At 40.1% G+C, this 25,800-nt stretch overlaps 1 protein-coding gene across 4 annotated transcripts in view; it reads right to left on the bottom strand.

Annotated features, from left to right (window-relative positions):
* LOC117381163 (roundabout homolog 2-like) overlaps window positions 1-25,800 on the bottom strand; it is a 108,761-nt gene that overhangs the window by 20,715 nt on the left and 62,246 nt on the right. The window contains exons 3-15 of one of the 4 annotated variants that reach the window (XM_033978050.2): window positions 21,741-21,898; window positions 20,650-20,770; window positions 20,426-20,564; window positions 17,312-17,448; window positions 14,603-14,614; window positions 13,672-13,796; window positions 11,619-11,790; window positions 8,732-8,937; window positions 5,731-5,812; window positions 5,439-5,622; window positions 4,854-5,020; window positions 4,374-4,495; window positions 1,417-1,648 (exon numbers count right to left, since the gene is read on the bottom strand). In XM_033978050.2, coding sequence (XP_033833941.1) covers window positions 1,417-1,648; window positions 4,374-4,495; window positions 4,854-5,020; window positions 5,439-5,622; window positions 5,731-5,812; window positions 8,732-8,937; window positions 11,619-11,790; window positions 13,672-13,796; window positions 14,603-14,614; window positions 17,312-17,448; window positions 20,426-20,564; window positions 20,650-20,770; window positions 21,741-21,898 — 1,857 coding nt within the window. The remainder of the gene's footprint in view (window positions 1-1,416; window positions 1,649-4,373; window positions 4,496-4,853; window positions 5,021-5,438; window positions 5,623-5,730; window positions 5,813-8,731; window positions 8,938-11,618; window positions 11,791-13,671; window positions 13,797-14,602; window positions 14,615-17,311; window positions 17,449-20,425; window positions 20,565-20,649; window positions 20,771-21,740; window positions 21,899-25,800) is intronic. The other 3 variants (XM_033978054.2, XM_033978053.2, XM_033978055.2) reach the window with 3 other exon arrangements.

Here is a 25,800-nt window from a genome sequence, read left to right as displayed (position 1 = left end):
AGGATCAACAGTGTTTCTATCTGCTTCATTCAGTCGTGTTGTGTCCAGTTAAACACCTGTTTTTCTGACTATCGCAATGCATTGTGGTATATACTGACCGCTCTAGAGACCACTGATGCCCACTACTTTTCAAGGTGCATTGTGGGAAATTTTGAGTGCACTACTTTTTCACCAAGTGGACATTCAGACACCACTAAAAATGGTGTGACCCCTAAACAGTGGAGAAATATATAGGGAATAGGGTGGACATTTGGACACAGCCTATGTATGTGTATATGTGTGTGTGTGTGTGCGTATGTGTGTGTGTAGGATCATTTTATCCAACCACAATAGTTTATATGCTGAAAGGAAAATGCTTATTGATTTACCCACAATGCACTATAAAACACATTGTATCCTCCTTAAACTCTTTCTGTTTGGTTTATCCTGTTGGAAGTGTATCTTAATGGTCATTTTTTGCAAAGAGAAGGACTTTTGAAGGAAGCAGGCGAGCTAAGTCAATGCACTGTGATGAATTATTCTCCTTCCAGTGTGGAGTGGGTGGGACTTCAGCGGGCTCTGTATTGCATGTATTGGAAATCGAGAAGAGTGAGTGGTTGGGTAATATAATGTAAGGCTGCCTGGAGTGTGACAGCATAGTGGCAGTGGGGGTTTGTGAAGAATCCAGGAGAGAGTTGAGTTAGTGTCAAAAAAGACAGTTTGTACCCTCCTTTCCATCGCCCACGAACTCACAAGACCCAGGCCTGTCACAGACCCCTGGAGCAAAGCATTCTGGGAGACCTGTTTCCACACACAGGGGAGGTGGCACTGCGGCGTTCGGCTTGTGTGGGTGGGAGCACTTGAAACGCCATTATCTATCACAATCCAGCCACGCTGCTATTTTACAGGCGAATAAATAGAAGCAAACAGAAGGGAGTAACTACATGGACGGTTACCTTTACCTGGAAGTGATTATGTGAGAAAAACGGTCACTGAAAAAAGGTGCACTACGTAACTTTTCCGGTGGGGGGCTGCATGGCTTTATGTTGTAAAACCATGCAGTAGTAAATTCAAAGCAAAGCAAACATCTCTATGGAAACAGACAGGAAATGTTATATGTTATAATATAATACCTTATGTTGGTGCCCAGACTGCTACTGGAAATCACAATGGTATTTAAAATGTTCTACGGTCAATTCTACTTTTTCTTCCAGGTAACAGTATTACATGACTGCACCTGCTAAAAATACTTACTATTCTGTCACCCAAAAAGTTAATTAAGATCCCAACCAATCAGTGATTTTTTCAAAGTGCACTTCAGAGACAGAAACCACGGCACTTTTTGAAAACCCAGATATATGACAACATCTGTTCATGCACACATAACTAAATGAGGCGCTTCTAAAAAATGGAATCTTAAGTGAATTTGTCTGTTACCTTCCTCCATGGTGCGAGCTGTCATGGACTCACTATCGGCGCCCTGGAACTCGTTGAAGTATGGCCTCACTTTAATTTCATATACGATGCCTTTCTTCAGCCCGCTCAGTGTGATGTCTCTCTCAGAGGCCACCTTCACATCCTGGATCTGCCACGGCCCTGGGGAGGGCAGCCCTGATGTCTGCCTGTACAGAACGCGGTATCCTTGGATAAACTGCGACGGATTCTCCACCTGGGAAGAAAAGATAAAGTAAGACATAGTGCATTTAAAAGGCAAGGTAGGTGTCATATGAGTGCAGTTTGAGTTGGGGGACTGCTTATAGGTGTACTCTGTGACTTTTATGGTGTACCTCGTGTCCACAGAAATGTTACTGGTTTACTTGGAATGTTCCACAATGCGGCATTAAACAAACATATCAAACATTTATTCAGTTACAGATTTTCTTATTGCAAAAAGCATCTATTCTCCATTCTTTTCTGAGGCCAGGCTTGCCTCTCCATATATCTGACCCATGACTTCACCTGGTGTTTTTACTGGCTTGTCTCCACGGAAATAGATGCTATATTGTGGAACATTTATTCAAAGCAGTAACACAGCAGTAAGTGCTTGATTCTTCTCTGAAAAGGGTTTTTGTGTCTGAGCTTTAGGGGAGAGTTAAATATGTAACAGATACAACTCATAATAATGGGATCATAAGAGCAGTGCAAACAAGAAAAAAAAACACTTTTACAGATGATATAAAATGAATGTTTACATTGTACTGCTTATATCGCTGTATCTATATTTTCATATAGTTTGCTCTTACAGCTATCTGCTCTGCTATTCGTGATATAAATTCAATGATACAGTGCAAATTTACTGCCATGCCAACAACAGCCACCCGAGTGAGTTTCTTTAAAATGATGTCTTAACCCTCCCTTTCAAGCCATCGTGCAAATAACCATGATAGGGTTGTCAAAAGGATTGAAAATCAGATACTAACTACTAGATACTAATAATAATCTACAGTAAAACTACAAATACGGTGTAGGCTAGGTTAATTTAAGTGGATTTTTTTTACAAACATGAAGATCAAACATAGATACTTTATTATTCTAGAAATGTGGATATTAGACTCCAGCATGACAAAATAATGTTTTAGTACATTTAGGTAACCAAAAGACAAAATGAAATCCCAAATCTCTCTATTTTCTCTAACTATTTTCTTTTCTCCATGATGGAATTCTTGCATCACATTCATGTTTATTTATTTAGCTCTGCTGCTATCACTTTGTTTATTTATTTATGCGCTGCAGACTCTGTGAATGTATTAGCATGTCATGTGGGCATGCCTTTAAAATGCACGCTTCTTGACAGTGCAAAGAAAGGACGTGAAGCTCATCTCAACACTGCTATCTCTAAGTTGTATCCACTAGCACGCCTATGGGAGCAGGAGAGAGGTCATTATTAGTGGAGCTCTTAAAACTAAACGAATCACTTTAGAACAGCTGGCAGCTTTAATTGTGTGTTACACGACTTGATGACTAAGGCTGTGTACTTACTTTGCAAACTCTACGCTAATGGTATGGTAAATGCATTCTGCGTAGACAAGCGCTGAATTTTAATTACGCACCTCTGACATCTAAAAAGCATGCAGCTATCAATAAGTTCTGACACTTGTTTGTTTGTTAGCGAAAAGGAAGAAAACGATGGAAGAAATATATCTATGTGGTGATGCAACTCATCATAAAACAACTAGCAATAGCAATATCAGTGACAAGGCAAAATAATGGGAAGTTATGCTGTATCTATAATTGAGCTGTCACCATTATGTGCAAGGATGTGTCCACTGTCACTGAGAGACCATTTGTGTGAACATGTATCATTTAGAGAGAGGCAGAGGGAGTCAAGGCCGGACATCTGTGGTTAGATGTGTAGGAGATAAACAGGAAATGGATGAGACAACATGTCCCAGGTTTGAAGGCGACAACACATGCAGTGCTAATAGACATAGGACTTTCATTAAAGCACTGTCTGAGTAAATAAATGTAGACTGTTTTTGCTAGTGGGTCTTTGCTTGCATAGGAAATGAAATTGTTTTTATCAGTCATAGAGTCTGAATACATGTTCAAAATTTTGGGGTGCAAAGTGATATTGGTTTCATAATTCAGGAAGCACTGACCAATCAGCTCTAGTCCCCCTGGTTTCATCTACTCTAAAAGTATACATACAATTCATAGTGTGCAGGGAAAAACACAATACCACTCCCCTTTAAGTGTTATAGTACTTTGAATTGCCCATTAGAGTAAATTGTAATTCAAATGTATGACATTTAAGAGCATTCATGACAAGAACAACAGCTAAGACAAAACATCCACAGGGAAATAAAGACCTTTTTAAACTGCACACCAAAAATAACATGCATTAATATGGACGACTCTTGATTTACGACAGCAAACAAGACCGTGAACACGTCACCTAGAAATAGCATCAGGCAGAATAACCCATGGTTCAGATTAACTATGAACACGGGATAGGTGGAATTCGAGTGTATGGACGCTAGAGTGACAAGCATGAAATAGCAGAGCGTTGTAAGTACATCCTTGGTGTGTCATTAACCCCGAGTGGCAGCAGCGGGACACCTTGCCAACAGACACAAAATAACATTCACCAGATAAAGGGTCTGCCTCCCCAACAGCCTCTGCAACTGACACGTGTAACGCCTAATGGTGATGTATTGGTCCCGAGCACAGACATAAGTCTTAATTCCCACATCACCCAAAACCATTGGAAATTGACTTAGCAGCAGCTGTTCAAACTCGATGTGTACAGCAGGTGTGCGCCAGCTAATCCCAGGCAGAGGCACATGCCAAAGTAAAAAGTTCTCCAAACAAGCTTAGGTGGGGATTTGTTTTTGGCAATCTCAAAATACACAAATAAATAAGTATTTTCAACAGTTTAGGTTTGAAATACTCACAGTCCATGTGACCTGCACTGCTGTGGAGCTGAGCACCACAGGGTTGTGCATGCTGACCACCACGTCTCCCAGCTCTTTCTGCACTCGCCGGTGGTCCACGCCCTGGGCTGGGGGGCTGATGTCTGAAATAGACATTCAGATTATTAGATGAGATTTTAGACTTTGCAAGTCACCACAACATATGAGGTTACAAAGCAATATTTTGACAAAGTTGTATAACATGTAATCTTTATCCTGATATTAAACCACGGAGATAAGAAAAATAATAATAACATACTTTGTCTCCATCGGGCTAGACAAAAATTTATTTTGTTATTATATATTGAATGTGGCATTATTTTTTATGTAATACATGTGAAATGTGACTGTCAAATATATGCCACAGCAATTATGTATGTGTAACTAAACCTGTTTCTTCAAACTGACACCACTGGTAAGGTTAATACTTATTTGTGATATGATATAGTACTGTCTCTGTACCTTGTGTCCTCACAGGCTCAGACATAGGACTGGGGTCTCCGAGTCCTTGTGCGTTGACCGCTCTGATGATGAACAGATAGACTGTATTGGGCCGTAGATCCCGCACTGTAAACTCAGTGGTTTTCACATGGTCTGCAACTGTCTGCCAGCTGTTACTCACGGACTGACTGTAAGAGAGAAAAACAAAATAAACAAGCACATAGCACATCACACCAGTGGAATATCTCTGCATAACGATAACCAGAAACAGTATGATAGAATGCAGCAGACAGGAGCACAGCCTTTGGGGAAAAATTGATGTGTCTACTATCCATTTGAAGTTAATTGATTATCAATGCTTTTTACGCAGTGGGCCACAATAACCAGGCTAAAGTGGTCAGTGGAATATTTTTGGATCCATTTTAGGAAGGGCGTACCATCCGTCTTTTTTATACAGCTGATGTTTTAAAAGTCTATAGATGAATTATTAAAGAGCTCCAGAATATGTGTGCTTGCTTGAATGCTCACACAGACACCCACATCTGCTCCTGTCATGAACATTCGGGGTCACCACACAGAGCTGCAGGCCATAGGTCGCAGACATACCCGAAGGCCTCGATGACATAGGAGGACACCGGGGAGCCTGCCTCCGGACCCGGTTCCCATGACAACGAGATGCTGCTCTTGGTAACGTCAGTGACCTCTGGCTTTGAGGGTGGACCAGGGAGAGCCGTGGCGTTGTGGGCCATGAAGTCTATGAGATCAGTAGATTCTGCAAGAGAAATAATATCTAATATGATAATGATGGAATGATGGAGGGCAGAGGAAGTGGGTTTAATTTAAATTGCATTAAGTAATGAGTAATATGTTGAATATTAATAACATCTTTAGCACAGACCTCTGACATCCAAGTAGGCACTCCATGAGGTTTCACCACTTGAGCTGGTAGCCAAGCAGGTGTATAATCCAGAGTCAGAGAGCTATGGAAATACATATTAATACTATTAATTCAACAATATATTGCACAAGAGGAATTAGTTATGCTGTTGAGTTATGCTGTTGAATACATAGGCACAGACAAGGTCATACGGATTGTACAGTATTGATTATATATGCAATAAATTTGTGAGGAAAACAAATATAATCTCCTATTTTACATACAATATAGATAACGTGAGTCACATACTTACACTTGTGATGCAGGTCATTTTTTTTCATATTATTAGCTGCTCTATGCGGAAATTGAAAATAAAACTTCTTTGTAGCCTTCTGACCTTTTTACACTTAATGTTTTGAGGCACTGAAAGTTATCAAAGGCTCATATAAACACATTACATTTTGCAACTTGGTTTAGGTCCCCATAGGGAAATTCGCTTTCTGCATTTGACCCGTCTTTCAATGCCGCTGGTGCAACTTGTCAGAAGCAATGCGTGCCACACTGCAGATCCTGAGGGACTAACCTTGCGCTAGGCTTGGTCAGAACTACCTTAGCTGGAGAATTGCACCTATTATATAATTATTTAATACTAGCATTAACATTATAACCCATAACTGCTAAAAGTAAAAATAAAAACTGAACAAAAAGATAAAACTTTCCTATTAAAGTGTATAAACTTGAAAGTTACTCTTTTCTCATTCCCAGATCAACCAACTCCGTTCCAAATCCCTAATCGCGTCGTACTTTACAGCAGTGTTGTGTTGCAGCCTCTGACAGGATTGGGCAGCCTTTGTAACTGTGATCCCACATGGATTCTACAAGCTCTTACGTCAGCTGGGGGCTTTTGAAGGAGGCTCGCCGTTATAGTCGAACAGTAAAAGTGCATTAACCTCCACTGGCCCGCATTTGGCTTCAGAAATGCTCCGAGAGTGGATGAGGAGAGGAAACTTTAACACCGACCAATGAAAAAAAATAAAATCAGTAAGAGCTAACATTAATTTTCTTAATTGATTTCATCCTGTAATAGTCAGCCCCCATTTTCTGAGCCATCAACATTATCATCACTAGTGCTGACACAGGATATAAGAGATGAGGCGATCTATTTTATATTGGCGGCGTATAGGAGACCCTCATGACTACGTTATCTCTCAAATAGAAAGCAGTGACACCAGCCTAGCACTTTGACACAAGGAGGACGCCATATATTGCAATCTCTTCAATATATTTCCTCCCTTCTCTCCGCCGTTCCTGTCCTTGAGTTGATCTGCTACCTCTGAGATTTTGAAATTCGAGACAAGATAGCAGCATTTAACGACTTATAAAAATCAATACTGTCTATTCATCTTTTAAAGGCGACCTGACTGCACCTGTCTATCTGCATTACGCTCGCTTGTCGTGGACGGGCAGATGAGAGCAGTTTCCTTCCTCTGAGGCAGCCAATAGCATGACAAACACGAAAACACGCAAATCTGTTGACGTGCATTGTGTTTATGGAGTTTTCATTCTTCACTGAGCTTTTATTGACAGTGCAGTAAAAGGAATGCGGGCAATCAAAGTAATGAAGTTAGTTTGGCATACTTTGTACTTATAAAATGTTATATGGAAATGATAATAAAATGGATGGGATTGTGCCATGGTTATATGCGGTGTAAAATGTCTGTGCTAATGAGATGTGAGTATTATGTAAAATAGAACACGATTATGGGCTCTTTCCAGTCAAATTCCTGACAGAGTATCATTTAGTTTATGTGATTGTATGAGATGTCAACAGTGAGACCTCAGAAATAGCTGAATTTACCCGATTTAAACGTTGAAGCTTTAAAAAAATAACATTGGACTGATATAGCTCCATCCAAAATAACTAAAGCACCGTGCAATTCATTATTACTGTCGTAGCCAGACCTGCCCTGGGTAGACTAGAGGACGTGAGGCGGCCAATCTGTGTCAATGGTCCTTCTAACAACTTCAAGATAATATTGGATTATCTTGTCTATGGTCTTTTAGTGACCTGCACAACTTTTTGTCACATCAAAAACCAAAAAATATTGACTAAAGCCACCTTTGTTAATAGTATTCTTCCAAAAAAACAATATCACTCTTTGGTATTTCAATTACTTCCATTTAAATAAAGACACAAAATAGTGTTGTTTACCTACTCCCTGCATATGGCCTTAAGTAAACATAAAAAATGTTGCACTGTAATTAAATTTTAGGCACTCACTTCCTTTCGAAATGAATGAATCAAATGAATCAAGACATGTCTCATTAAATAAAGGCGTGTGTGCGATGGGGAATTTAGTATATTACATGAATTGAAGGCTACTGTTGTAACCCAATCTGGATTTGCACCAGTGGTTTACAAAGATTGGGAAAACATTTTAACAAAGAGATGGGGAAATTACTGAAGGAAGTCATTATCTGGCTAAATTAACAGTTTGTTTACAGTTTCCGTGATAATTGTAGACCACTTGTTTATTTCCGCATAATTGGATTGTTGATTTGATGTGTTTTCAGATCTCAGTAATTACGTCAGTCAAAAGCCCAGAATCAAGCCGGTCAGAAATAACAGGCACAACAACAACATTAAAAAAATAATGTGAAAAAAACAAAAACAAAAAAAAAACTAAGAAAAAACACTGTATTGGCCAGAATATGCTGCACGTCAACCAGCCAGTAAAGCCAGTAAAAAACACAAAAAAACAATAAAACAGCCACATGATCACAATTCTGATTTCATGTGTCAGAAAGCTACTTTTGGTGGTCAGTTTTTTATTTATTTTTCATTAAATTCTCATTAAAGAGCATGGATACATCACAAGTGTAACAAAACAAGATGTAATATCTCCAGTCAGACCCAGTCATTTTTGAATTTAGGACCATATGTCAAGCAAACCCTATGTTCAATTCCAGATTATAGCGGTTGTATTGTGCACATGTGATGTTTTGTCTTTACATGACCCACCTTTGTGTTCTGAATCTGCAGACTACCATGCTCCAGCAGTGAAAAGCGCGGGTCTTTGCCCAGCAGACTTGCCCCATTCTTCCTCCAGGTCACAGTGGGCTCGGGGTCCCCTGATGCCTGACACCTAAGGACAGTCACACCTCCCAGCGCCTGCGTCTGATTGGACGGTCCTTGTCTGATTATAGGAGGTGGGCGGTCCTTCAGGGCTGTGAAGAGGTACAAAACGACAGTTAAACTTGTTTCGGAAGTCAGCCTCCAGCTTGTAATTATGATCCTTGCTTATTAAGATAAAACCCTGTCTTTTCACTGTGGATAGATGTTGTCTGATTTGCGAAAAAAAACAAAATCATGACCTTTTGGGTTGGTGTTAATTTGTGATTGCGGTAATTGTGATAGCAGCTGCCCAAGATGGTGGACGTCAATCTGCCGGATTGGTTGTGAAAGCAACTGACTGTCGTGCTAGACTTTTGCATGGTAGGCTAGTCTTGCTCGTGGCAGCGCATCGCACCTTTGAGCTTTAATTACTGGGTGAGGATTAACGAGGCTTCACCCGTGGTGCTAATTACCATACCTTCTTTATAACACTTCCCCAACACATTCAAGCCTAAGCACCTCCACTGACTCATGCCTGCGCAGTTTTCCAGCTCCTGGCATCTACCTCCCGGTGCACAAAACTCTAAATTAACAAGCCAAGCGGAACAACAATACATCTACTTTAGAATGCTTTAAACCGTGTTGTATCATCCAGAAAGCAGCCGCCACACTTGGCAACAGTAATTTCCAGAGTGTTGGATGTCTCTAGGTCTTGTAACTATCTTCCAATTTCCTCACCACTGCTCTGTGTTATCGGCTCTGTCTCCATTCACACAAGTGTTTACTGCAGGTTCCAGAGGCCTTATCTTTGATCGCACCTTCCCCAAGCACAATGCGGGACAAGCCCAGTCAGGCACGCAGAAGAGAAGGGGACCACAGGTAAGACTGAGAGCAGCTCCGTGCGGTGGGAAGAAACAATGTAATGAAATGGCATTGGGGTTAAATTGTTTGCTGTTTTTTTTAGCAACAAAAGAGTTCATTGTGGACACATGGAAGACAGACAAAGACACAGATTAGGTTAACCCAGAAAGACTTACTGACCCACTTGAAACCCACAAAATTTCAGTTTCACAACATACAGAACGGGAAAAACAATCATTGTGTAGATACTGTGTCTGCTTTAGCTAATAATGCTGAAGTTAAAAGTCAGGCCCGTACTAACATTTTAATAATTAAGCCTCTTTTATCATTCTAAATTGACTTAAGTCTCGTAAATATTTTAGTGCCACATTCAACTTTATTAGATCTACTTAGAAAAACACTATAGTTAAGTGGTATGGGGATTTGGTGTGCATTTAATGTTGACTTCAGAGGGTTGAGGAAGTCCCATTGAAACTTCCAATAACATTTTAGTTCGAAGCTGCATTAGAAAGCTTGGTTACATGCTTATTTTTATGGTATATAAGACTTTTAAAGAGTCCATATTGCTGATAATTGGGGTAACTATGATGTATCTATGAAAAAAACAGCAGGTAGAGTGGTTTTTATTCATCCATCATTGCATTTCTTTGATAAATTCTCTATAACTTCAGCGTTTCAGAGCACACATGCAACTTCCAAGCTAAAAGAAAACCCAACTCCACCGTTTCAGTTTGTCCCTCCCCAATGCCAAGTTCCTATCACTCTGCTCCATTGATCCCATTCATCCTATCCACATAAACCATTTTAATATTGATCCATCAGCGTTCAATGGCACAACCGCCGTCATTTCCCCGTGCAAAAACACTTCAACAGATGTTAATTTGATAATGTTTGCGAAGGGAAAATAAGCCAAGAAATAAACGCGGAGGAAGGCATAAACATCTCTCCAGCTGGCAGTTGCTTGGCTCTTAATACCTGCATTAAATCTCTGTCAAAGAAGTGTAAAGTGTCCGTCCATTAAGCAGACAGATTGTGTGCAGGGAGTATCAGTCTATTCAGGCCACTCAGCGTTACCTCCGTCAGTCAGGTGATAATGAAAAGGAGCATTGTGGTTGGTTGTCTCTAAAGAGAACGTGATACATGTCTGCATAGTGCGAGGATGGGCTGATGATGTACTGGGGGCTTTCATTGGAGGGATTTGAGCAATGCACCAAACTGACTGGTAGTTTTTAAAAGTCCAGGGTTCTACATCAAATATTACATTTTGTCTGATCTTTTTCTACATCAGTGTTAATCTTGGCACTGCAATTTGGTGTGATTTACAGTGTATGTGCTGCAGCTATACATGACGGAAAAACAGTTTTGCACCATAGCTGAACTGTAAAGTGGTACTACTTTAAAATAACTACATATTAATTAGCCTCAACAAAGCGTGAACAATGTAACTCACTTTATTAAGGAGTTATGAGTTGGGGTTATGGTATTAAGTAGTTACCAAGTCTGAATAGTTCTTAATAAAGTGTTCATAATTAAAGTGTAGTTAGTATAAAGTTTCACATGTTTGTCTATAGCACACATGCAGGGCTCTGTGTAAATAATGACTGTAATAATGGTTATGTGTGCCACAGTGCTTCACTGTTTCTGTTTTAGCTTCCTGTAACTCAAGTCTTTTCACATCCTATTTTCAAGAAAATATAATACCTCTGGTGAAACTGTATTGAGCTGTGCAATCAGGCATTAATGGCCCTAAGTGTTCAGCCTGACACTATAGCATAAAGCACAGCTCCAGGGTAAAATGGAACGTATTGAGGCATAATTACACTATCACTTTAGCTGCTGTTAAATTACCCACATGTAATGAACGGGATCTCATATTTAGAGCTCTTAACAAACATTTTCCGCTGTGTTTGCGAGGTAGTGGGAGGAGACCTACCGTCTGCTACCTCCAGCTGGGCCTTTGCCATGATGCTGCCAGCCACAGTGAGGGCCTGGCAGATGTAGTAACCTGCATCTGAGCGCTGCACAGAGGAGATGGTGAGCTCTCCACTCACAGACACAGACACGCGGCTGTCCCCCTGCGTCGACTGGTTAGGGAACAGAAGGTCCTGTGGGGGAGGGGAGACAGCAGTATATTAGCAGTCATGGAAAAAAGCACGTTTGGTTATGCGACGTAGTAATGGGCTACGCACTATGTCTACATTACAGATTTTATAATGTATTTCTTGATTAGAGTAAATTGTTTGGTGAGGCTTGCATATGTTAATGGTATAGATGTTTGTGCTGTTGTACTGTAGGTCTGATTATTCCTGGGTTTTCAGATTCCTCTTTGAAGGCATCATTCTGAGGACCTTTCACCAAAAAATATTTTGTTGTAAATGCTACTTTTACAGATGCTCGGGCATCTGCTCAGGATGCCTCCTGGACGCCTCCCTAGGGAGGTGTTCTGGGCATGTCCCACCGGGAGGAGGCCCCGGGAAAGACCCAGGACACGCTGGAGGGACTGTGTCTTGACTGGCCTGGGAATGCCTTGGGATCCCATCGGAGGAGCTGGAGGACATGTCTGGGGTGAGGGAAGTTTGGGAGTCCCTGCTTAGACTGCTCCCCCCGCGACCCGGCTCCGGATAAGCGGAAGAAAATGGATGGATGGATGCTACTTTTATTACTTCTAATATTTATATTAAGTCTTGTTTCTACCAGTCTATCAAAGCCATTATAACGCGGGCTTCAGCTATTCTTTGTTCTCTAATTGCCTCACATTTGGTACCATCAAGAGCTTCAACTGGAAAATGTCTATCAAATGGATTTACGTTGTCTCTAATTTATTCCACCCCCACGATTTAAACTTCCATTTCTTTGTATGAAATCAAAAAAGAAACGGGTGGCTGGCCTGGCTAATAAATGATGCTGATGTGCAAATGACCAATTCACACAATAATGAAATGAGAATTGAACATTCCTTTTCAGCATCTCAAAAATATTGTATGTTTAATATCCTACAGTGATGGCTTGAACGTGAAAGGGACATTTTTAATAGATTTAAATAGATTTACCGTGGTGCACCACCAGAGGGTATCACGAGCAGCTGCTAGGGCTAATCTCACTGTTGTAGTTATTATATTTTGAATGAGTTTGTCCATTTGGGTCAGTGTCTCCTTCCCTAATGACTGAAAGGCAGTTTAGACCCGCAGTGATCACCTGCTGAGATAACCTGGAGTTGTGTCAAACTGTGGCATCAGCATTGTTGCTTTTTGCAGCTGGAGCAGAGCAGCTACCGGGCAGGACAGCACATTAGGCGGCTGTCATTACTTCTAATGAGCCTAATGTCGCTCCTGACATTGTTTCTTCCAAACTAAAGTCGCTCAGGCTGTTGTAAAGAGCTGATAAATGGTCGCTTCATTATTTGGGCCAGAAATGCAGAGTGAGGTGCTTGCCTTTAGTCATACAGCGGAGTAGATGTTTAACCTTTTTAAAATGATAGAAATGTCAAATCCAAAAGTCCAGAAACAATTCATATCGTAATATGGATGATTTCAGTTCATTAGGGTTGTGACAGTCAATTTGTTTGATTGTTATAATCTGTTCAGTTTTTCTGTTACTGTTTCATGTCAAAAATGAATCTAATAAGAAAGCAAACTTTCAAGTATAGCATATGGATGAATACTGTCATTAACATATGTATGCATGCTTACTGCTAAATAAAGTTGATTAAAACATAGTTTTGCTTTGGAAGTTTAATTTAATGGGGCTGTGTCCATTAATCAATACTTCCATAAATGTACCAGAGTTAGAGAGACAGGCTATTTTTCTTGTGTCGTCCCTGGACAGATGGTAAAATGGTCACCCTCCTAATGCACTGAAGTTGACAGTGGGCAATGCATTACCTTTTTTAATACTCTCTGGGGATGTTTTGGCTCTTTGTGTTGTTGTATATACACTACTATACCTAGGAATAACCCTGGCCACACACAAATAAAGTGTTTTCTCACCTGGCTGCCCTCACGCTGCCAGAAGACAGTGGGCTGAGGTTTGCCTTTGGTCTCACAGGGAAACACGGCTGTTCGTCCTTGTGCCACAATCTGGTCGCGGGGTCGCACCACAAACTGAGGCGCCTCTGGAGTTCAAAGTTCCCATGAAAGCACAAACAAAATAGCAGCAGGTGCACAAACAGTGTCTCAGTCAAAGAGGGAGCTATTTGGGCAGGGAAATACTGCAGCTAGGGAGGCTAAAAGAGGTGCATGCAGGGCGGTTTTCTCAGAATATTTCTACATGGTGTTAAAACCAGGGCTGGGCAGGTGTCAGTGAACTTCAGCAATGGCAATTACCTTTTCTGGGAACAGTTTAAAGCCTGGGCTATAACTGCAACTGAAAATGTTAAAATTGGAGCACTCCCATGTTGCAGCCAATGCTTACAAATGTATTTTTTTTGGAAATACTGTCAATAGGGTAAGTTTTGTCTTTTCAAATATATAAAAACGGATGTATAACGCATATACTGATAACAATTCCAAAGCAAAATCAGCAAAATGTATCAGTATTGCATATCATAGTTTAAATTGGAATAATATGGCATTTTAAAGTCAGTCATGGTTGTCAAAAAGGATCCATTCATCACAATCGATTAGAGATCACATCGCCCAGCCCTGGTTACTCACCCAACCAAGTGTCCTTCCTCCCTTCAATACTACGCTTTGTTAACTACGTCTAGACCCCCATTTTCGACCAGACTGGGGCATGTACAATGGCAACGCACTGTTACCACGGTTTCTGCGAGGAGGTCAGGAAGGTGGGATAGCGATAATGCATGTGCAACATTAGTTTGATGAATGTGTTTGTGGAACGCAGCGGTCCATGCATGTGTGATCAGGAAGCAGAGAACAAAACAGCAGCACATGCATAATGGGGCTCTACTATACTTACCAACAGGGCGAGCTGGTGACACAACAACAATGTGGTGAGAAAAACAGAGGCACGGAAGACAGGAGCAGAACAGAGGGACAGAGGAAAGAAAACCAGAAGAAATGAATGAGATGGAGCTGAGTTTCCATCAATGGCGACTTTAAAGGAGGAAGGGATGAAGCTCCAAGCAGATGAAGATGTGGGCGACCTAAAGAGACTGCCAGAAAATCCCACTGAATAGAATTGATTTGAGACACTTCATAGTAAGTTAAGTTAAGAAGAGCGGGCTGACGCTTAGTGTAAGGGGCTGTGTGGACTGTGGGCTGTGGATAAGCTCAATCCATATGGTTGCATACAACTCAATAATAACTTTCTTTGAATTCAAGCTCAATCAGTCACGGTGTAATCAGTATACAATGCCAGAATGACCCACAAATGATTCTGTTTTGGCTTTATTTTAAGAAAGCACTGGGTTTCGTATCTTAATGGTGAAATAATAAAATACCAAGCAAGAGCATAGGATCTTCTGTACATTTATACAGACACATTTTGGAGCGAAAACACCCATCGCCATATACAACTAAAACCTATCCAATAATTTCCAAATTCTCATTGTGATAAACCAGCAAACCAACCACAAAACCAGTACAACTAGAGAGACCCTAAAATAAATGATTTATAATGGGGAACAGAGTGGAAAAATTGTGTTTTGTGGAGCACAGAAATTATCATACTGCTCTCTAATCCATGATGGGATTAGAAATAAATACATCTTGGCACATGTCGAGAATATCTGACAGCACGTCATCGTCTGTCTGGCTAAAACGTGGGTGAATCACCAACTATGATATGAATTGATAGAAAAGGGTTGGAGGAGGGAAGTAGAGGTCTCGTAGTCTGACTCAGAGCCTGCTTCTTGTCCTGAAGAGGCTGTGCAGGGGGATAAGGTCCATGAGGAGAGAGCAGTGATATGTAGGTTAGTGATACCATCTCCAAGTCACAGAGACAGGCGCTGTTTTGACAGGGACGCACCTGGAGTGTCCTCTATAGTGGACACTGAGCTGGATCACCTGTCTGCTGTCAGCCTGGTGTAAAACCTAATGACACTGAGCACACAGGCTGCAGAGAGGGGCGGCTCCAGACACATAGATAACTGCACCTACAAGTCTGGACTGTGCCAGGGAAAGAGATTCCACTCAAGAGTAAAAGCAATTGAGTTTATCACATTGTCTGGGGATAATGATCAAATAGTATCTTTGTGTGTGAGATAAAGGCTGCACCAAATACCAAAACCAATTCTAGCCTGAGGGAAGAGTTTTACTTTTCTGCTGTGGTGTTTGTGTAGCACGACAAGTCAGACTGTCATGCATGGTCACTGACTTCAAAATTAAGTTTTAATATAATTTGTAAGTTTCTTTTTAGATCATAATGCAGGGGCTGTAAATGAATGAATATGTAAATTAAATTCAACCAGATATTTCCTACTTTCTTCCTCTCACATATGAGCTCCCAGCCAATCGCAGACAGCTATCTTTGACTATCCACCAATCATCCTTCGTTCAGATCAATAGCCTATACTCTATGTTTTTCATCCTTCATTTTTTGTGATATATTTTTTTGGAGATGTCTGTTCATACCAGGGTCTAGGATTGAAGTTGTATCTATCCAATAAAGTATACATTGTGCCTTAGCAATTAATCTTTGCCTGTTTACGTCTCTTTCTGTTGAACTGCCTACATCAGCAGTACTCTCATTCTATCGCCCATTGTTCAAATCTAGTAAAACGTGTGTCTCGAATTCTCAAAAAAATATTGAAAATCCAACTCTAATTACCAGGAACATTTTTTTAAATTAGTAAAAACCAACAAATTAATAAACACAACAGAAAAGAATGTATAGCAGTCAAGCTGGCATTGGTTACTGTTAGAAACATGAAAAACAGACTGCCCCACAAAGAAACCAGATGGTCCAGTTACACGGTGTGAACCACGCTTTTGTTAGTGCATTATTGTTCCCATTTTTCTCTGCTTCCACTTTTGAATTAAATTAGCACACACAGGTGTGTTTTCAAAACATTGCATCATGAGCCAAAAAGTGGGTTACTGCACTTTATTTCTGAATAGCAAAGACTTCAGATTTAATGTGAAACTTTTAAATATTACAAAAATTATCACTTTTACTTCTACCAGAACTTCCTGACCTGATGAGATTGAAATTGAGTCAGAACAGGCAATTAAACAAAAAATCTGAAATGCTGCTGAAATGCTTCTGTAAATGTTGATGTATTATGATGCAAGAAGTTAAATAGATGTTGTGGCACTGATGTTTTGCACTGAACGTTAATGCTGACTATAATGAATGCCACTCAAGCCATGCATTGTACCAGTCCCTTTATAGCATACTGCAGTGTTTTCCCTTATCCGTGTGCCATGATTCAGCTTCCTCCTGTTGTATGTGTGTAAATATAAAATAAGTGAGCAGGCTGGAGAATGAGCCCCCCCAAGGAGAGGTCATAACTCAGACGTGGTTGTTCATATCTGTAGCCTGGCTGGAGATCTGGGGCAATCAAGTGCATCGGGTCGGCTATATGAAAGGAAAGCTGAGGCCGCTCGGCAGGGGGGCAATAGTCGTAAAGCACGCAATAAAAGACTGATTGTTCTGCGGCCCGCTTCCACATAAAAAAAAGAAAAAAAAAAAATCACATTATGAACATCACAAAGAGTTACCCACCTCGAATGGTCAGGTAGGCAGAGGCTTCTAGTTTCCCCACGCGGTTTTCAGCCTGACAGGTGAACGTCCCCTGATCGCTCACGGATGCCTTTTTTATTCTCAACACGAAATCCTCTTTCTCATATTTGATGTCGTACCTGGTGACAGACAAGAATCAAAAACACAGGGTAGCGTTTAAAAAGTTGTTGCATAAGTAAACAAGAAACCATGGCTTCAAAGTGGTGTAAATTTGTCTGATGTTTTGGATGGAAGCTTTAATAAAGGTTGTGTCATTTTTGATAGAATAAAGACAGACTTTCTGAAGCAATTAAGGCTTCCCACTGCACGCTCTCGGCTGCAGAGGCAGAGAAAGGGGAGCAATTATGGCGAGACGAAGGCATGGCAAAATGAAAGGTGCTTTCAACTGGAACTCTGGCTCCTCCACTATTTCAATATTTATAAAGGCTGCCACCCACTGTTGTGTGGGCCGCTATGAGTGTGTGTGGGGAAACGGGTTAAAGACTGACAAGTTTACATAAAGACTGAACTCGGACTATGCTTGAGTAACCCCTCACAGCAACATTTAAAACAATAGGACATAGAGCAACCTGGGAATAATGTACCCAATTTTACAAACCCAATAAAAATGTGAATTTAAATTGAAAACTAACTTCCCTATTTTATGAGCTTAAGCAGTCAACCATTATTTTTCAAATGTTTATGACACAAGAGACCAGACTGTGCCAACTGCCAAGGTTTTATTTGATGGTATAAATATATAAGGGCCTTGCTATCAATCCACCATGTAACAAAATGAACTTGTAGAGGGAGACTTTACTTGGAGAGTTATAAAACAGCATCTTCAACATGCAAGTCATGAACCTGTGACATCACCACTATTATTACCACTGCCTTCAGCACTACAAACACTATCTGTGCTGCTAGGATTACTATTACTACTACTACAACTTCCACTAAAGTCTCTCGCCAAATACTGGAATGTAGTAGGCTAATTGTCAAGTAAGTCAGGTAGACTCAGAATTTTCCATTTGCATCTAATTTACAACAAAACTCCCAATTCGATCGATAATTTGACTTTAATACTTTGTAACCTTTGTACCATTTCTCCTTAGACACAGACAGAGAGGATGAGGGAGTGGCATCGCCGTCTCACAAACTTAACTTGATGAATGAGCCGAGTGGTAAGACATGACTAATTCATTAAGATGTTCCATGTTCACCAGTGCAGCATAGTATACCACTTTGGTGTGAGAGTGAGCCTAGCGCTGTTGAGATAAGCACCTCGTAGGGGCAATACACGGACTATAGCTCTGGTGCAAGGAGTCAGGCTCTCCCCTCTCTAGGGTCCCTTTGGCATGAGCGATCCTTGTGAAATTGTCTATCCAGCTGTATAGAATCAGAGATGGTGAAGGGCAGACAGACATAGGGTGAGAAAAAGTCATATTGGAGAAAGATGTTGCCAGGATGTGTGGGCAGAATATCGATGGTAGCTTGTTTGGGCTGTCCAGATTGAAGTGAAGACTCTATTCACACAACGCACATCCTCTGACCCACATACAGGACATCCCGGGAGGGTAACAGGTTTAGGGGAGGAATTAGAAAGAAGTGGAAAGGAATGGCAAGTGATGCGAGACAGGGGCTAAAGAAAAGTAGGACATGTAGCAACAGTCAAGGGCGGAAAGGTAGACCGTCTGGCTACAATAACACTACATTTTAAAGCATGACACATCGAAATCTAAATGGGTTGTAACAGCTGCTTGGAAAAGTGCAGCATAAGTAAATGGGTGTTAAAAGGGCTCTAAACAGTCTCTGGACGCACTGGGGATTGGTGTTTAGATTGATAGCCTTGATCAATTTGATTTGCTTGATGAATTCACTTGACACACTTCCAATATTTGAGCACAATATATAATTAGTTTTCCACAAGCACTGCCAAATTTTACAGTGATGAAAAGAGTGGCAATGGCAGTCGGAAACCTTGTGCAGAAGGTGATATCACTCACGGTGAACGCAGTTTATGTGAACAGGTAAATGGTTTGGCTAAGCTTGATATTATTTTTGTAGATAATGGAGAAATGCTATGCTATTACTCAAGTCAAATGTTTCAAACTGAAGTTTAACTGGAAATTAAATCCTAAGTGGACTATGGACAACTTTTCTTGCTTGTCTCCATATTTTAATGCTTTGCCTGGAATGTTTCACCGTATGGCATTAAACGTCCGGCATTTATTCAACTGCGGGTTTGAGCAGTAACTTTATGTGATGCGGCCATCTGCTTATTTTCATTTAGATAGATAATTATAATGCTATACTGTGGAACATTCAAGGCAAACAAATAAAAAAAAAAAACCATGTCAGTGGAGACAAGCATGTGGCAGGAAAAGTTACATAGTGCTCCTTTTATGGGTGTTTATGTGTATTTCCCTATTAAATGAATAAGTTTGTCATCCTAAAAAAAAGGGAAACTACTTGCACATGTCTTCTGTCCACAAATGTATTATGTAGGCTGCTGTCAGGAGTCTGATTACCTTGTCAAATATTCAAGTTGGACCCTATATAATATTTTAAACTGTGTCTATAAAGCTGTCTAATGTACCTACCTAATGACATTTGTTCTGACAATCTGCTAATGCTTTGAAAAATTAAGTATACCAATATCCTGGCAGGGCAATTAACTTGTACTCATGATATGAGCACCCAGGAGTGACCAAATTACTGGCACCCTGCCTTGGTGTATTAATAACCTTAAACATAACTGAACAGGCTACTCCACCTCACTGTATCCCAAAAGAGGCAACTTAATTAAGCTCCTTTCACTCTGGGGTTGTTTCCTTAAATTTTCTACTTATACCCTGCTGCTGTGCGTCGCCAACTAGACCCAAGCAACCTCAAGTTTACTTCAAAGTGTTGACAAAAGCAACTAAATGCTTTCAAGTGGCATTAGGAAAGCAGCCGAAACAGCATAAAGAAGATTTAGTGCTGCTAATAAGGATGCCAGCTAATGGATGATAGCAGTTGGAAAGTCTGGGCTAGCCTAATTAGCACTCGAATCGATTCCCTCAGCACAAATATGTTAATCATTTATATCATAGCGGTGCTGAAAGTATTGCTCACCTGCCACGGGGAATGTCCACATCCTCTTTCTTCCAACGCAGAGTAGGAGGAGGATCTCCGTGGACTTGACATCTGAACTCCACGCTCTCATCCACCAACACCACCTGGTTCACGGGGCGCTGCGCAAACACAGGCCTCTCTGGATGAAGATACAAAAATAAGATTAGCATAAAGGCATACACACAATGGATTATAATGTGATTCAGGGGAAAGAGTGTTCTTACCAAATACAGAAATCTGGGCTTTTTCGCTCTCTCTTTCACCAACCATATTAGCAGCTACACACACGTAAATTCCAGCATCGGATTTCTTGGCGTTAGCGATAGTCAGTTTCCCGCTACGAACCTGTGAAAAGATGGTACATGAAGGATTGGGTTTTAACTTGTTTGTTAAGCTAATTAAAACTGATACAGAACTACGTCAAAGCTGATGTTATGTTTTGATTTTAAATACAAATCCAACCAAATAGTAGATGATTTTCTTCATGTCAACCAGCCTTTACACTAAATACCACAAATAAGATCAAATGAATGCGCTAAATAAGTTAACTAATAATTTACTATAAGAAAAGAGTAACCACAAAGCATTAAAATCAACTGAGTGCCCATTAATAGAGACTTAAAGGTGCACGAAGGTGTAACATTTCTGGTGGAGGGTTCGCTCTGCTTGTCTCTAGGCCTGTCACGATAACACAATTTGAAGTTCGATATATTGCTGAAATAAATATAGATGATAAATGATAATACTGAAACTAATTAATGCCACTGACACAACAACCCCAGAGCAGATTTAAACCACAAAAACTGTTCTAAATCTTCAATATCGTTAAAAAATCATGAGCTGAAATAAATAAACAGCAGAAAGAAACACTTTAGTACTTAGTTTGCATCTGTAATGAGTCATAGAAGTTATTAATGCAACATTTTATGGTTTGAATCTTATTATTTAGCCAAAAAATAACCAAAAATGTTCCAGTAGTGCAAAGAGAATGTGCACACGATAAATACTAACCACCAAAAATATTTTTCCAGCTTTCATATATTGTATGATTAGTGAGTATAGTAATTATCGTGACAGGGCTACTTGTCTCCACAGTGATTGTGTTGCTTTTCATAGAACGTTCCTCAGTGTGTGGCATTAAACTAACCCTAACATCAAGCCAAGTCAAAGGTCAGATTTGAACATGTGTAAATGAGCAACATAGATAAGTTAAATGCCATGCAGTGAAACATTACAGGCAAAAGAATAACATCTCTTTCCACAGAGTCAAGTGAGCGCCTGGCTGTCCTGTTGTGTAAATTCAGTTGTAACTCACCGTGACCCTATCATCTTTGAGATCCACTCTGCTCTTGTCTTTCCTCCAGAAGGTGGTGGGCTCGGGGTGGCCTCTCGGTGGCTGACAGTCCAGACTCACAGTTTCTCCGACGGCCACCACCGCGTCCTGTGGGTTCAGTCTGAAGTCATCTCTCAGCACTGCAACACACACAGATAACACAAGTTCAACTTACAACTAGTACTGCTGCATCTCAGTCCTTTTATTGGTTAAAAGTTTCATGTTGGTTCCATTACGTGTCTCAGTGTTCTCCATCCCCATGACCTTTACCGCCGTTTTATAATGTAAAGGGTCCATCTAGACATAATTCTATCAGAGGACTGCCACACAGGGCTCCCAGCAATCTCTTAGTCTTTAATAAAACACACATATCCCTCAGGGTACTATACTGGCGGCGCAGGCTTGGATCGCAATGGTTACATTTAAGAGGCAGGAGAGACTGGAGAGATGCAGCTGAATGTATTAGTGGAAAGGATAAGCGGTTGTAAAGTACAGCTGTAAAATTACAAATGCACTTACAGTAATATTGGCATGCAACACTGGCTACCTGCAGAATAAAGTGTTACACAGACTACACACTGACTGAAATACAGTTTAACTATGAAGCATTACTACAGAGTATGTATAAGATGGTGCTGGAAAGCCTGCGTGGCACTAGCATGGACTGGGATTTCAAATTGTCAGCGATCAGCTTGGGTCTTTTTAACTGAGAGGTCCACAGCCAACCCTTTGTCAGTAAAAGCATGTCATTAAGAGCAGAGTTTTAGAAGAACACATTTGACAATTTTTAGTTAGTTTTTTTTGTACAGCTGGTTTCCAAGGGTTAAATGGCAAGTATATTATTATAGGTATATATTATTTAGGTACGGTAAATTAATACTGAAAGCCATTTTAGACAAAAGCAAATAAAAAATTTAAGATGGATAAATATGAAAGAAATAATTTATATGTATTATATGTATATATCTTCCAGCCAGTAGTGGAAAAAGTACTCAGTTTTGTTACTTCAGTAAAAGTACTGATACTGGAGCAAAAAAAAAAAAAAGCTTGAGTAAAAGTAAAAAATCTACTAAGTTAAAGTATGAAAAGTACCCATTTAAAATGTACTTGTAGAAAAGTATTTTGAACAGAGTTTGAAACCTAATAAAGTTTCACATGGAGTAATTTTGATAAAGATTTTTGCTGGATTTTGCTCAACAGAAACCATTGAATCGAACTTCTCAGCCTTTTCAGCAAGTCTCAGACTATAATAAAAAATTCTTCTACTTTTCAGTTCAGTTAAAATATGCATTGAAGTAGAAAGCACAGATACGGCTCTCAAATGTAGTGAAGTAAAAGTAAGAATCCACTTTAAAAGATAAGTCAAGTACAGATACCAAAAATGTGTACTTACTACTTTTACTTTGTTATGTTCCACCACTGCTTTCAGCCTTAAAAAGCACGCCAGTTACCGAATGGACAAAAAGCCCATGATAATGTTCTGTGACCTGAGAACTAGTGAACTATACTATCTTTATTGTTGCCCTTTACACTATTCTAGCCCAGCATATACTGCCAAACCCATTATGATGTAGGCCTGCACTGTCTTCCTGACACTGAGGTGGGCCTATCCGTTACCCGGGTGACTCATTAGCTGATGGTTGGCTCTTCACACTGTATTTTACACATAACCATTTCCTATCCTGATGCTCCGTAAAACTACAGTGTGTCATCTGGTTGACTTTGAAAGTGTGCTATGACCAAGTTGGCCATTTGCCCAGCCGTTTGATGAACCGCTGTCAGAGATGTGTCACACAGCGTGTAATCATCCTTTGGAGTCTAGCGGTACCGGATATGAATAAGAGCTACACAGGCAATATTTGTGTCATTTTGTGCAGCTCCCTCCACCAGTTACAGCACCGCAGGTCAGGGGTTGGTCGGCCAAAAACCAACATGTCAACAGCTAATTAACCATGACACTAGAGGTTAAGCTATTCCAGATAGGACCTCATGCATGCGACATTATCTAGTCATTAGCTGGGTTAGCCAACGATTTAATGTGTTTTCTTAGCTCTTGAACCTCATCGAAATTTAGAAGTCATTTCGATGAGGTTTCGTTATGCAGATAGTAAGTAATGCATTGTGTGTAGACGATAGACGACTTTAAATGTGCAAGATCTGGGGGGACAATAAAGAAAGTGATCAAAAATCTAGATATGGAACTATATGTAGATCTATATACACTACATATGGTATGTTAAATTGGACAAAAAAAACCCTCCAAAAAATAAAAAACAGCAATGATACTAAAACTGGTATCAAAAAGAGAAACTAATTTGAATAGATATCAGTACTGAAGAAATTACATAAACTGGACAACTGTTTTTTCTCTGAATAGTTGTAGAATAGGCTTTTTATGAGAAGTATAAGACCAAAGATATATCATTTTGTTGTTAGGGGTCTTTCACTGCTGTGTCTGTCACGATAACAAATATTGAACCACGGTATGTTGCTACAAACAAATATTGCGATAAACGATGTTGAAAATACTTTATGCCACTGACCCAAAGGAAGATAATCCCAATAAACCAATACTTAAATACAGCTCAAAATCTCATGTTATTACATAAAAATGACAAAAATATCCCCACTATTCCAAAGAAAATGTCCCAACAGTAAATATTGAGCCCCAAACATATTGTTCCATCTTTCATAGATTGAACGATAGACATGCCTAGTTGTGTCAAAGTTGTAAATTTTGGTACATGTTGGTGTTCTGTTCTGTTATAGTGCCATAATCAGCAAAACATGCAACAACATACAAGTATAATTGCCATTTCCAAACCAGATATGTCTTATTTTCAGAAATTAATAAGCAATATAAATGCTTGTCACAGGGATAATTTTAGATGAAAAACTGCCGATCTCCTTGGATGGAGCATTTCAAGTTTATCGTAGGGCCTTGAGCCGCAATGGACTGATTTCATTCAACACTCTATTTTGAAACAAGGTTACCCCAGTACATGTTCAAATGGGCAGAAAAACAAGCAGAGAATGGGCAAATCAGACTGAGCTGCGCGGCGCTGTGTGAATGACGGTGGGAACAGGTGCAAGGTCCCGTTACAAAAACAGGTCTGATTCACTTTCACAATATCTCATCAACCACTGCAAATGTCAATGTAATATTCGCAGTGGAAAGTGACTCATTCGAAAAACTACGCCTGCGGTCCACTTTGGTTTGAGAGCAATCCGGGGACAGGCTGAAAATGGTTATCAAAAAGAAAAAAACGGTAGCAGCTTCAAAATGTTATAAAGCCTTGCTAAACCATCCCACAATAGTTTATTTTTTTTTTACTTTCTCCCATCTCTGCGTCCTTCGTTAAGATTCTATTCATGCCATGTGTTTATCTGCTGCACTTGAAAACACATGCAAATTCATCCACGGGAGAAATGTCTAAAATCTATGTGTTCAAAGGAGCGAAAACATCAAGAATTGTCAAGCAAAACTACCACTTGGAAAAACTGTTTACTTAAGTATTCCTAAGACACGTGTACGCGCTTGTTGCCGCTATGCTAAAAGGGTACTCTCATTCTGTCACAGCTGTTCCAACAAATATATATTCAAAAAGAGTCAGGCCGCTTTTAAAATACTAAAGTGACGGTATATAGCACACACCACTGGAATTACAGATAAAAATAGAGACAGTATTTTAGAGCTTCAGACACACTAGTCTCTTTCAGATAATACTTTCTGACGTCTTGGTTTATAATGTGGGCGTTTTTTGAAAAATAAAAGTCTTGGGAATGTGTCAAAAAATGCTAGAAATACGGCATTGTTTTAAAATAAGCCGCCAATTCACCTTGCGTTGTGGACAGTACAGAATATGTTGGCATAAAAGGAAATATGTGACGGGAGAGGACAATGCAATGATATAAATATGGTCCTGGCCACATGACAGTAAGCGCATTTGGAGACATTTTTATAACTATAGCTATTCTGTAACGTAGATCTCAAAAACAGTGTCTGACAGTCGGACTTTGATGTGTGAACTCTTATAAAAAG

Source organism: Periophthalmus magnuspinnatus, chromosome 14 (assembly GCF_009829125.3).
Source record: "Periophthalmus magnuspinnatus isolate fPerMag1 chromosome 14, fPerMag1.2.pri, whole genome shotgun sequence".
In the NCBI taxonomy this organism is placed as follows: domain Eukaryota; kingdom Metazoa; phylum Chordata; class Actinopteri; order Gobiiformes; family Gobiidae; genus Periophthalmus; species Periophthalmus magnuspinnatus.
The sequence above is the reverse complement of the archived record's forward strand: the minus strand, read 5'-3'. Positions and strand labels throughout refer to the sequence as shown.